The sequence below is a fragment of the Drosophila yakuba genome, chromosome 2L (assembly GCF_016746365.2).
Source record: "Drosophila yakuba strain Tai18E2 chromosome 2L, Prin_Dyak_Tai18E2_2.1, whole genome shotgun sequence".
Taxonomy (NCBI): Eukaryota; Metazoa; Arthropoda; class Insecta; order Diptera; family Drosophilidae; genus Drosophila; species Drosophila yakuba.
Genome location: NC_052527.2, coordinates 4,919,338 through 4,931,641, shown reverse-complemented (window position 1 = coordinate 4,931,641; position 12,304 = coordinate 4,919,338). Strand labels below are relative to the sequence as shown.

Sequence of the window (12,304 nt, the reverse complement as noted above, 5' to 3'; positions counted from 1 at the left end):
ACCTGATTTCTAAAATAACTGATCAAATTATATTAATTATTTTTGAATTTCAAATAATATTTAAAAATCCGTTGTTGACGTTTGAATGTAGTATTTTTTAGTATTTCAATTAATAGTGCCTTGTGATATCGAACAATTGACACCGATATTTTCGGACAAAAAACGCCTCACGATATCGATGAACGATAGAGCCCGATAAATTCGGACAAGTAAAAAAGAACAACATAAAATTCCGCACTCACCCGCGCTCAACAGTTTTGTTTTCAATTAACCGCGATGGGAGACAGTTCGGATGAGGAATACCTGGGCACGGATTGGTTGCCTTACAGCGAACGCTCTGATTGGGAGGATGTGCAGCCGCTCGCCCAGGACGACGGTCCCAATCCGGTGGTGTCCATTGCTTACAGTCAAAAGTGTGAGTAATGCATGCGGCTTTATCTCTGGAAGTCACTACATCTGTGAAAATATATCCGTTCACCGTAGTTCGCGAGGTCTTCGACTACATGAGGGCCATAATTGCGCGCGGGGAGAAGAGCCAACGTGCCTTGGACCTCACCACGGATGCGCTGCGTCTGAATCCGGCGAACTACACGGTCTGGCAGTACAGACGCGACGTCCTGCGCGAACTGAAGGCAGATCTGAATGCGGAACTGGACTATCTGAGCGAGGTGATTGGCCAGAACTCGAAGAACTACCAGGTTTGGCATCACCGTCGCGTCATCGTCGAGATGCTGAACGATCCCAGCAACGAGCTGGAGCTCACTGAGAACGCCCTGGTCAACGACGGGGATGCCAAGAACTACCACGCCTGGCAACATCGCCAGTGGGCCATTCGCAGCTTTAAGTGAGTAAAACTATGTCTATTAGGTGAAATTAACTTTCTATAAATTACTTTTCTTTATTTTTAGTCTATATGACGACGAACTTGGCTTTGTAGATCGTCTGATTTGCGAGGATCAGCGCAACAATTCAGCCTGGAACCAGCGCTTCTTCGTGGTCAAGCATTTCGGATACACGCCGGATTTAATTCAGCGGGAACTGACGTACACGATGAACAGGATTCGTATAATTAAGAACAACGAAAGTGCCTGGAACTATTTGGTGGGCGTAATGCGCCAGGGCGACAATGGAAAAGCACTTCTGAATAGCTACCCGGAGGTGGTGGAGTTCGTGGAGGAGCTCTACCAGGCCGGCAATCGATCGCCCTATCTGCTGGCCTTCCTCATCGATCTGTACCAGGAGCAGGCACTCCAACTGAAGGTCAGCGATAGCGATCAGCTAGCCCGTAAAGTGTACGGTCTGTGCGAGGACATGGCCACCAAACACGATGTGATTCGTCGCAAGTACTGGCAGTATGTGGCCACCCATCTGAAGAACCAGCTGAGCACAGTCGAGGAGAAGCAGCAGCAGTAGTCCAGGTTATAAATCCATTATTGCTTAGTTTTAAACCACATACGACGTACTTAGGCCTTCTTTATACATAAATAAAATTTAATTTACCGTCAAGTGAGCGCCTGGAATGTTGCAACACCGCATCAACACATTGCCACATGCCCTGATGGGCGGCTGTCTTCATCTTTTCCGCATCCGTCCAACTCTGTTTATCTAAGTGAACTGTTGTGTTTGCACACGTAAATTTCATTAACAATGAGCAGATAATTTTAGCGCAGTGTGTGCGCTAACTGAGGCCATTCAGCGGTTAAAGTGAGCTCGTAAATTATGGAAACAATTAATGCTTTTAATGCCGGGCTTTAGGAAGAGCTGCTGTTTTGTATGCAAATGAATGTGGGAGTTTCGAGCTACGAAGTGGAAAGCATCGTAAATAGTTTAGAACACATTTCTAGAGCAGACATTATCTTTACCTCCAGCTATCTTTGTTCCGTTGCCACCGCAATCGTTATCTTTTTCGTCAGAGACAGGAAGAACCTTCAGTGTGCTGTCTCAATATTGTTATTTATTTAAATTTGCTTCTTTTAGGTTTTTGTGTTTGTTTTGTTTTTTCTCATTCGTATTTTTTAGTTCGAGTACATACAATATAGCAGTTGTAATATATAACTTTTTCACTTAATTTGATTTTCTTGCATATATATTGAGATTCGGTTTTTGCATTTTCATAATAGAAAACCTCCAAAGAAACCCAGATCTTCGTCGCACTCGACTTGACCCAAATCATCTAAGGGGTAGTGGGAATTGGAAATTGGGAATCGGGTCGGGGAGTATGTACTTAAAATGAAGCAGAAGACATCTTTGGCGTGTTTTTTTATTTTGTTTGTTTCGTTTTAGTTCAGCTAAATAGGAGCAAAATCATTGAGTACTCGTTTGCGTAGTTTAATAAAATTTCGTAATAATAAAATATATATTTATTTTGTATTTTTGTTTGGTTTTCGCTTCGTTTCGTATTCCTTTCTTGGATTTGGGTATATATATAAATTTGAAAAAAGCCTATAAATCCAAATATGTTTGGTTGGTACAAGACCATTTAAAATCAAAGCACTTCGTTTGGGTCATCGAAAGTATTCAATATAGTTTGAAAAATATATATGTAGTATTCTGAAACGTTTTCATTAAATAGAGGAAATTGTGCATAGCTCTGTTCCATGGCCCAAGCGAGAGATTTTTGTTTTTTTTTTTTCGGTTGATTCGAGTTTATCGAGATTATCCTGTTCAGAGATTTTGCGTGGCGAGCCAGAAGAGAGAAGTAGTTGGTGTGTGTTGCTTGTTTAGTTCGTTTAACAATTTGATATATAGAGTTAATATATATAATAGTTTTAATAAATTGATGCGCTCCTTGATTTGCACTGAGTCACTCTGTTTGTGTTCTCTGTTCGTTCTTGGAGTTCATTTTTGTAAAAGCATTTTTAGCAAAAAATTAAAAATTTTCTCTCTCTCTGCCCTCGGTTCCCGTTTAAAATGTCTGACTTCATCGCCGCTCTTGATCGTTTAAATCCCCCGGTTAATGTTTAGTTCTTGTCATCGAATCCTAATCAATACCCATATAAAATAAATCCCTTGATTCTGGCCGAATAAACCACATTCGCCGATCGACGCCGCCGCGTTTCTGTGTGAGGAAGCTTCATATACCATCTATAAATATACTCGTACAGTTTCTTGGTTTTCTCGTTAATATAATTGTTTAAAAAATCAACGCCACTTGATGTGTGCCATGTCCTGTCTGTCCTAAAGAGTCCTAATGGGTGCTTACAGCTTTAAGCATAAGTTCTGCGTGGGCGTAGCGCTCCGATCGATCTCATATCTCGTATACCTAACCCAACCTGGCCTACTTGTCCTCCCCGATGCCCTCGTCGGTCGTGGTCTTGCGCTCCCTCGCCTCGTCACCGCTGATATCACATTTTTCAGCCAACATGTCCTCGATGCCTTCGTCCACCGTCTGGCTCTCGCCGGGAACATGCTTGCGCCGCAGCTTGGTCACCACCACGCAATCACCCTGCGGCAACGGCGGGAACTTTCCATAGGACGTGTTGTCAATGGTTCCCACGGTGCTGTCCTCGTAGCAATCCGGTGTCATTCGCACCCGGCACGTCTCGAAAGCCTTCTCGTAGCCCAGCTTCGTATACAAACTGCGGGACGCATCGTTTCCAGGACGTATCACCACGAAGGGCGTGTAGCCGCGCTCGATCACCAGCTGGGTCAGCGACTTGGCCAGACGGATTCCGTAGCTGGAGAAAAAAAGATTTATTGCACAATTAGTACATGAGCAGTTTAAATAGAATCTAAGTATGCTTTACTCACCCCATGCGCCTAAAGTCTGGACGTGTTTGCATTGAGAACATGGCACCGTAGTATGAATGGACCATCCAGGCGGCTAGCTCTCCGGTCTCCTTGCGAAAGATGCCCAGGCCAGGTAGCTTGCGCACGAGGATGTCAAACAGCTGGACGCACTCGATTTCATTGGCAGGATATAGATCATGTATGCCCTGCACGTTGTCCAGATTCAGCAGACGCATCTCCGCGTCCTCCGGCAGCGGCTCCAGCTCCAGATCGGTGTTCAGCTTGTTGCACACATAGATATCACCACTGAGTCGTTCCATCACACCGAACTTCGAGTAGAAGTCATCCAGGCGATTCATAATGGCGATGTGCGTAAAGTTCAGGTACATAGGCTTCTGCCAATCTATAAGTACATCTTCGGTGCGCAGCATATCGACATGCTCGATGTGTGCGGATGGACAAAATATGCCTAGAGTTTGGTATATATTGTTGTGTGGCTAAAAAATATGATTTATTAGTCAATCTTAATCTTGTATTTTTGCGAAATTTTAAACTCACCGCAAGCGTGCATCCTGGGAAATGGAGAATTATCGGTTTGTCGGGCCAATCTTTAGCAACATAAAACTTAAAGTCCCAAATACGATCATTCAGGTACGTTTTTATGGTTTGATGAAACTGCAAGTAGAGAAGGGCATGTTGAAATAAAATCCATTCCAGGAACATGAATATGAATGATGAAAATATAATAATTAGTGAATCATTTTTAAAGGGAGTAGAACTTTAGTACGAAATCGTGCGTGCTTAAGATTAATAACTTGAGAGCACAATTAATGAAATTAAATTAGTGCAGTTTACTACTTTAAGCACTCCCCATATTTTACAATTACAAAAGCAATTTCCCAGTCTTGGGCATTGCATTCCCTTAGCTGTTGGTAACCGCCCCGGAAAAAAGTTGCTCGCTAAAAATCGAAACTTAAGGCAACTCCGGCGGTGGCCAAATCCTTGAGTCCTTTGCCAAACCATAGATATAGCCAGCAAAAGTACAAAAGCACGTGATGTTCGGGGCGGAATGGCATTAAAAATTGAACAAAAATACAAGTGTAAACAGTGAAAACAGGTCAACAAACAACAAAAAATGCGAGACCAGTTTTGAGGGTTTGGGATTGCATGACTGGTGGTCTCGGTAACGCCTCCTGACTACTGGAAAACCCCCCATTTTCCCGCCCAACTGCAGGTAATTGTTGGTAAATTATCTGAGAATTGGGCGTGGCACCTGGGGAATATCTTGGTGTCAAGTCGGGCGGTCATGCAAAACTTTTAAGGGAAATAAGGATGCAAAAAAAGTGATGGCATTTTTGATACGCACCTTTAACGATTCCGGCAGATAGCGCTCTAAAGTTACCAAAATTTCTGGAAGCTCTGATTCATGCACCAAACGAAAGTGTTTACCTTCAGGAATGATTTCCATTTCTGCAACGAAATTAAAGCCAGGTTACATTTGTGTGTATTTATGTAATGCTTGTATATTTAGAATCCCTATACGTCCATCAAGGTCCCACGTTTTGGCCTCTTTCAAGGCCAACAGCTCAACAATAGCCAAGTTGGAAAGCAAAAGTCACAGCGGTGGGATTCTAAGGCACCGGGGCACTCACGTCCGGATATTAGGGATGCTCTGCCACAAATGGCTGAACGGAATATGGATTGGCTTCTCATATCCATGGAGAACTATCGCACCCAGGTTACTCTGCCATTCAAATTGGTTGTGCATCGGAAGGACATCGGCAATTGAGCCAAATTAGCAGGAAAGTGCCATGCCAAAACAGGTAATCTCCATCAAATTTCGCCGAATAATCAATTTGATTCGATTAACTGAAATTTGGATCAATTACCGTCATTGATTGATGGCATGATTGGACTAGATTTACAAGTTTTCGGATGGCATCAAGGTTAAACCTTTAATATACAAATTTAGAATTAAAATGGAAAACACTTTAAGTTTTACTTCGGTACTTTACTTCGTACATTCAAACAAATGAGAGTCATCTTTTAAAAAGTGGATAGAAGAAATACATATGTACATTTGCTATGCTTAATGTATGTTTTCTTGTTTTTATCACAAGATAGATGGCTGTTTTGATTGATTGGCGATTGCGCCAAATATCATTATCCTTCGCCCTTCCAAGCCATGAACCACTCCCATTTTTGCAGCCCGCCCACCGCCAGCGGTTACTATGACTATTTACTGCAGTAACTTGTGCGCTCAAAACGAACTTAGCAATGGGGCACACGCTGGCTGAAATTAGTATTAGCCATGTTGTACATAATCCAAGGTGGGCCCGGCAATGGAGGAGTACGAGTGGGTGGACCAGACCACTGGCCAAGATATGCCACGTATCCGCATCACGTCTGATTCAGCTCAGACAGTGCTTAGGGCACTTGTGTGCCTTGGTAAAATCAATATCTGACTTGAGCATTTGCTATTTCTGTTGACGAGATTTGTCAACTTTTTATCATAAGTGGTGAAAGAATAATCATAAAGAATTAATTTTATATATTAGAAGAGATTGAAATTTTCGGAATTAAATAAATATTTTCCCTCCTTAGCTATCGAATCAGTTAAATTGAAACTTCTAAAACTCTAGTTTTTGGTAAGAATTGGTAAAAAGTATTTCTAATTTTTTCCACTGCAAATATATCCCCTGTTTTCGAGTCGGCTGTCTTATAGCGATTGGTCTGCTATGACAGTTTTTGTTGATTTGATGGATAAAAATACCGTTGACATTTCTCAGCGACACCCCCGCGGGGAAATCGGAATCCCAGACGCAACACCGCAGGTGCCGACATCGCCCCGAGAAAGTTCGTTTCGCATTCGCATTCCAATCCCGAGCCCTTTCTTCTCTATATGGTCGGTAGACTACCCCGCCCACGACTGCCGCCTTACCTGTGGCATGCTATCGCACTTGTCAGCCAATTTATTTTGGCTACGTTTGGGTTTTTTTCCGGCCTAATTATTGAGTTGCCATATGGCTGCGATGCGTTAAATCTTAATACCCTGGTCGGAAGGGCATCATGAATTGGTCATGAGCTGGCTTCCCCTGAATTCGCTTGCAAGGAACACATATTTGGAAATTTCCAGGAAATGAGGCTTGGTTGAACTCAGGTAAATTCAGTTGAAATAAATAAGAAGTAAACAAAATCGATGGTACTGTAAAATTTAATAGAATGGAAAGGTTTCCATTTGTGAGGATCAACGGGAGGTAAAAGATTAGCAGAAAACCAAAAGAATATATGAAGGATAGAGGGAATTTCGATAGAAAAAAGGTAAATAAGGTAGTCATAGAAAACAAAATGGAATAGCCCACAATAACCGCAAGTGATTGGCTTAAAAGAATAGAAGGAAAGGGTAAATATGAAATAAGGTATCTCTAAACTCAGATATTAATGAATATAAATATGAATACTCCACAATTGCGAGTGAGCTTCTAAAGATGAGGAATATTTGTATCTCAAAGACTATATGGTATAGGCTATTTTCATAGTTATTAATGATACGACACGCTGAAATATCATAGAAAAGCGAATTTCGAGGAACCCTTGGCGGCTGATTACAGATGCGATTTCTTAGCCGAATCCACGCTAATTGACATGCACATGTGCACTTTCGGGAATGGCGCGCAGAAAAGTTAGCGACGTGTTCTCAATTAAAACGGAAAAATCAGATACGATCCGAGGAATGTGCATAGGGCACAGTTCCCCACCGCGATTTCTTTTGCCTGTGAAGTGCACTTACAAAAAATATTAATTCCGTTGACCTTGTGTGAATTTGAGGCTGCCTTGGCTGGTGGTGCGGCTTTTGCTTCTGCTGTTCTGCTGTTTGGCGGTTGTGGTGGTGCTTTTGCTTTGCGTTTTCCTTGCTTTTGCGGTTTTCGACTTTATCCTCGAGGCGTGTCAGCTTTGCGTGCGCGGTATATATTTAAATTTATATTTTTATTTATTTTATACGCTCACCGAATTATATGTGGTTTATGTTTGGAAATTTATAAAATTAATTGATTTGGTTTTCAGTTATATTTTTTGTTGGTTTTGAAAAAGTGCAGTATGAAAATAATTATTGTTTATAAATTTATGTTCCGTTTTTATATTCAAATCACAGATGTCTTTATTAGAAAAATTTTGTTATTATTTTAGGCTGTATTAGTTGATAGTTGTTTTTTTTTTCTTTTATATTATTGGAAATTCTGGAAGTTATCTTTTCTGAGTTTTGTTTTGCTGCTTCTTGGTTAGGCCGTTTTTGAATGGAGATGTCGGCAGGCTGTGATTGATTTTTCTGTCGATTGATTATTGAGTGGGCCTAACTCGATGGACGCGACTGTTGTGAACTGTCTCCGCCAGAGATTACAGTTAGTTCTCTTGATTCTCCTCCTCTGCTCTCCACTCCTTTCTGCTCCTTCCTTAGCCCCCGTTGCACCTCCACTGATGGCCTAACCAGGCGGCGTCTTCTTCTTCTTTTCACCGTTAACGTCCAAGCGCTGCTGCTCTGTACGCGCGTGTGTGTGTGGTGTGTGTGTGCTACGCGCTTGAGTGTGTGTGCATGGCGATTGAAAGGGACGGCGGGGAAAAGGGTGGCGGAGTTTTTGGAGTTTTGCAGCCGACTACTATACTCGGCAATTCGCTTTTCGAGACGCGTCTATCGTTGCAATTTATGTATTTTAACAGAAAATTGATTTTCCTCTGCGGCCTGGCCTGATTTCAGCTTCCTTTTTTAGTACTGCGTGGGCGGCTGAATCCTGGCGGCGCCCTCAGTGTTGATTTACTTTAGTTTGGCTTTATATTCTTTATGCTATTTTGGCCACACACAACCAAGGACACTCACGCACACACACACACCGACACACGCACCCACAACGGTACACGCACAGTGGAATCGAATTCGAGTTTGAATAATTCGATTGCGGCGGCTGGCTTGAGAACTTTTTGCATCAACTGTGCTTGGACTGGACTGCTTGCTGTTGCGTTGCTGTTGCTGCTGCTACTGCTGCTGCGTTGTTGCTGCTCCAATTCGCTGCTGGTGTTGCCTTCGCCTTGGATGGATTTTCCTCGGGCTGTTGGTTCTCTGCCTTGATGACCTCTGCGAAAACCGAACTGAACTGAACTGGCTGACTGACGACAACGAACTGATTTCGCGGCCCAAGGAGCAGCAGCCATGAAAGCGCCGCAGCAACGGCAGCAGAAGCAACAGCAACAGCAGCAGATGTTGCTGTTTTCGCCGCAGCCTGTTGTTGTTGCCATCGCCTCACAGTGGGCCGATTTCAATGCTTCCTGGAACGCTCTAGACAGATCTCGAAGAAAATTTTCAGTTTCAACTTAAGGGAGTTACTGTCATTAAATAATTATTTGCAACACATTCTCAATAATGGAGTAATGTCTTGATTAGAAACATTTGAAAGAAAATATATTTAAACATTTTGCAATATTAATTTTTTTAAATATTTTAAAATTTATAAATTATACATTTATCATTAACCCTAACCACTGCGCTTGCAAATTCGAGAACGAAGGAAACTGCAACGTGGCAGCGACGTCGTGTTTTTCGCCTTCGTGAATTTATTCGCTCTCTCGCAAGGCTCCTCACCCTTTGTAATTCGCTCATATCTCTCTGCACTTGCAAAAATGATTGCAATCAGAGGAAACACAAATGGTTCATACTCTTACATATCAGTAAGACTGTCATTTCTTAAAAATTGCATACTGAATTTACACAGGATAAAATTGCCCCGGTAAGTATGCAATAATTTCGATAAATAGGTTAAATAGCTTATATAGTTAAAATAATACGCCGTGGACAGCTAAGTTGGAGTTTAAAAGTGACATTCTTCGGAACTGCAATTATTAATTTTTTTATTATATATCTTTGTGATGAAATGCAATTTCCGCAGACTTTCTCACAGTGCGAGTGCTCTTTGTGTGCGCTCGTCCTCTTTTACTATTTACCTCCCACTGTCGCCCTGCAGTTGTGTTGGTACTCTCCTGCGTTGGTGTTGCCATCCCCATCGAAAAGGCTCTCTTTCGGCCACTCTCTCACTCCAACTCCTTGATGAGACGGATGAGGAGTTCGGCTTTTGTTTTGCACGTTGCCATTGCCCAGCGGTAACTGTACACCGTACAGGATTGGGATATGCGTTTTCAAAACACATTAGCGGCAACAAAGGCAAAAAGGAGAAAAAAACTCAAAAAAAAAAAAACAGTGAAAAATGGCCACGGCGTCAGCGCAATACGTATACGCCACGTAGCGCCGCCAGTTTTTGGAGCACGTGTCACCAAAGCCGGCTGCTCTCTGTCCACCTTTCTCACTCTCTCTCGCCCTCTCTCTTTCTACCCCACTGTTGTTTTTGTTTACGCCGCTCAGCTGTGAGGACCTCAAAATCCTTGTTGCCGAAAAAATCCATTTTAATCGCCGCCGTTTGGAGTGATATGCCATCAGAAAATCCGGCCGACTTGACCGGAAAGCCATACGGGCGGCCCAAGGTCGCGTGTGCAATTGACATTTTTATTGACATTAAGTGGTGCAGGGACTAGTTTCGGTTTCAAAAGTTCCAGTAATTAAAGCAGACATGAAGACGCGCCAAAAAACAACGCCCGAAGTGCTAGCACTCCTAAATGCACTTTGCAAAAACTCTGGTAGATATGAGAGTTTCAAAAAAATTCCAAAATCCAAACTCACTCAAAAACTGCATAAAAATGTGATCATTAAAAAAGGGATGACCACAGGATAACGACTGGGGAATAATTTTATTTGCATACTGGATGCGATTTGAAAAGATACATGAGTTAGCATATGACGAGGAAAAACCTTACTTCTAATATTAATTTTTAATTAGGTATCAGCATTTTTTTTGTGTGCACTTTGTGTGTGCTGCATTCAAGTTGCGACTTGGCCGCCCTGCCACATGCATCATGAATCACGCAAATTCGCGGCACGCAAAGACAATGACGCCTGCCTCTTTTCGCACCACTCGCTGGGTGTCGAGGACGCATAACTCCGGCGTTTGTAATCAGGGTCGTCAACGCGAAACTATAGTAATAATAGATAGAAGAAAAAACACTGGCATTTCCAAGGAAACTTTGCTCGTAAAAGCCCAAATAACAGTTAGCATTCATGCCGCCCTTTAAGTTCTGTGGCATTTAGTCAGGGAATTGGAATTTGGATCCCGGCAGCGAAGTGCCGACAGTCGTTTGACAGTAAAACTCTGGCCTTGGGGCGCATCTATTAAAATTTATATGCAACCGAAACTGGAACTGGACGCCACCAGACAAGATACACACTGTGCGGAAATGGGACATCCCCCCATAACCAGCGATGTAACTTAATATACATTTAACTGCTATTAAGTGGGATAGAACGCAAATGAAATGTCTAATCTATATGCATTCGAAACACAGTGGATTTAAAAGCATACGTTTTATGCTATTTTAATTATTAGTTGCAAATATTGAAGCATATTCTTTGACACATTGTGAAATTATAATCTATTTCATGTAGTCAGAAATAACTCTTTACCTTCGAAGGTAATATCAGCTTAATTGGAAAGTAGGTACATTTCTCCCAGTGCCTTTTTGTTGAAGCACTTTCCGCGAACGGCGGTGTTGACAAACTGCTCGCAGAGTTTTTGGCTTCGACGGCACGGCTTTCGCTTGGCTTTGGCGACTTTGGCGACTTGGCGCCTCGTCCTTGGCATGAAGTTCGTCACTGGCCTTTAATTAGCTTTGCTCGGATTACTCATACGCCATGGGGTCTGAGTCGAATGGAGTGGAGTGCAGCAAGGCTCCATTGTTTCAGCACTGGCATGCGGATGTGGTTGGTCAAACGTGCATGTCGGGCACGTGTTTTGCTTTGCGTTGCTTTGGCTTGGCTAGAATTGGTTTGGTTCGGGTCGGGTGGTGTGGTTTGGTTTGGGGTTAAAGTTAAAGCGAGCGCTCTTAATGTCAGGGTCAATGCAGAATACGGGGGTCTTGCATGTTTGTCCGATGGGTGAAATCGACGGCCATCTTACTCGTCCCAATACTAACGGCATGCATATAATAGCCACTGACGGTACATAAATCAAAATATACTTGTACATATACAAAAAACCGGACGACACAATGTGTGTTTTGTTGCTCGAGCAAGCGATACAATATTTATTCAAAAGCAATTGGCTGGGCGCTTCTGTTGCCGACAGCTGCACAAAACTCGGGGGACACTTTTGACACACACACACACGTGGCCAGAGCGACCTTATAGCACATAATGAGTTTGCAGGGTATGCAGAGAAGCAAAGTGGCCTTGCCACTGGCAATTAGAGTTATTTTCACTCGCAATAGGGGACATGTCGGTGCTGCAACGTGCCCGCAAAATGGCCAAAAACAAGTGCATGAATAATACAGGTGAATGTTATGACCATTTGCCACTATTGGGGCACATGAAATGGTCTACTAAATCACACATATATATCATTTGGTCACCAAAAGGAATTTGCCTATAATCCTAGCAGTCAATTCCAACAAAATATTCTTTTTGTTTGGTTTCTTAAGTTGG

General features: G+C 42.6%; 2 protein-coding genes across 2 annotated transcripts; one reads left to right on the top strand and one right to left on the bottom strand.

The window, feature by feature from the left end:
- The first annotated feature begins 189 nt into the window (after positions 1 to 189).
- On the top strand, positions 190 to 1,506 carry LOC6526865 (protein farnesyltransferase/geranylgeranyltransferase type-1 subunit alpha). The gene is made up of 3 exons (XM_002087929.4): positions 190 to 415; positions 484 to 844; positions 909 to 1,506. The coding sequence occupies exons 1-3, from the start codon at positions 277 to 279 to the stop codon at positions 1,411 to 1,413; spliced, it is 1,005 nt and encodes a 334-aa protein (XP_002087965.1). The 5' UTR covers positions 190 to 276; the 3' UTR covers positions 1,414 to 1,506.
- Positions 1,507 to 1,934: 428 nt separating this feature from the next.
- Positions 1,935 to 8,914, bottom strand: LOC6526864. Its single transcript, XM_002087928.4, has 5 exons — positions 7,520 to 8,914; positions 5,096 to 5,199; positions 4,288 to 4,404; positions 3,751 to 4,226; positions 1,935 to 3,677 (listed from the first exon to the last, which is right to left on the bottom strand). Exons 2-5 carry the CDS (start codon positions 5,195 to 5,197, stop codon positions 3,278 to 3,280), a joined length of 1,095 nt encoding a protein of 364 aa, XP_002087964.1. The 5' UTR covers positions 5,198 to 5,199; positions 7,520 to 8,914; the 3' UTR covers positions 1,935 to 3,277.
- Positions 8,915 to 12,304: the final 3,390 nt, after the last annotated feature.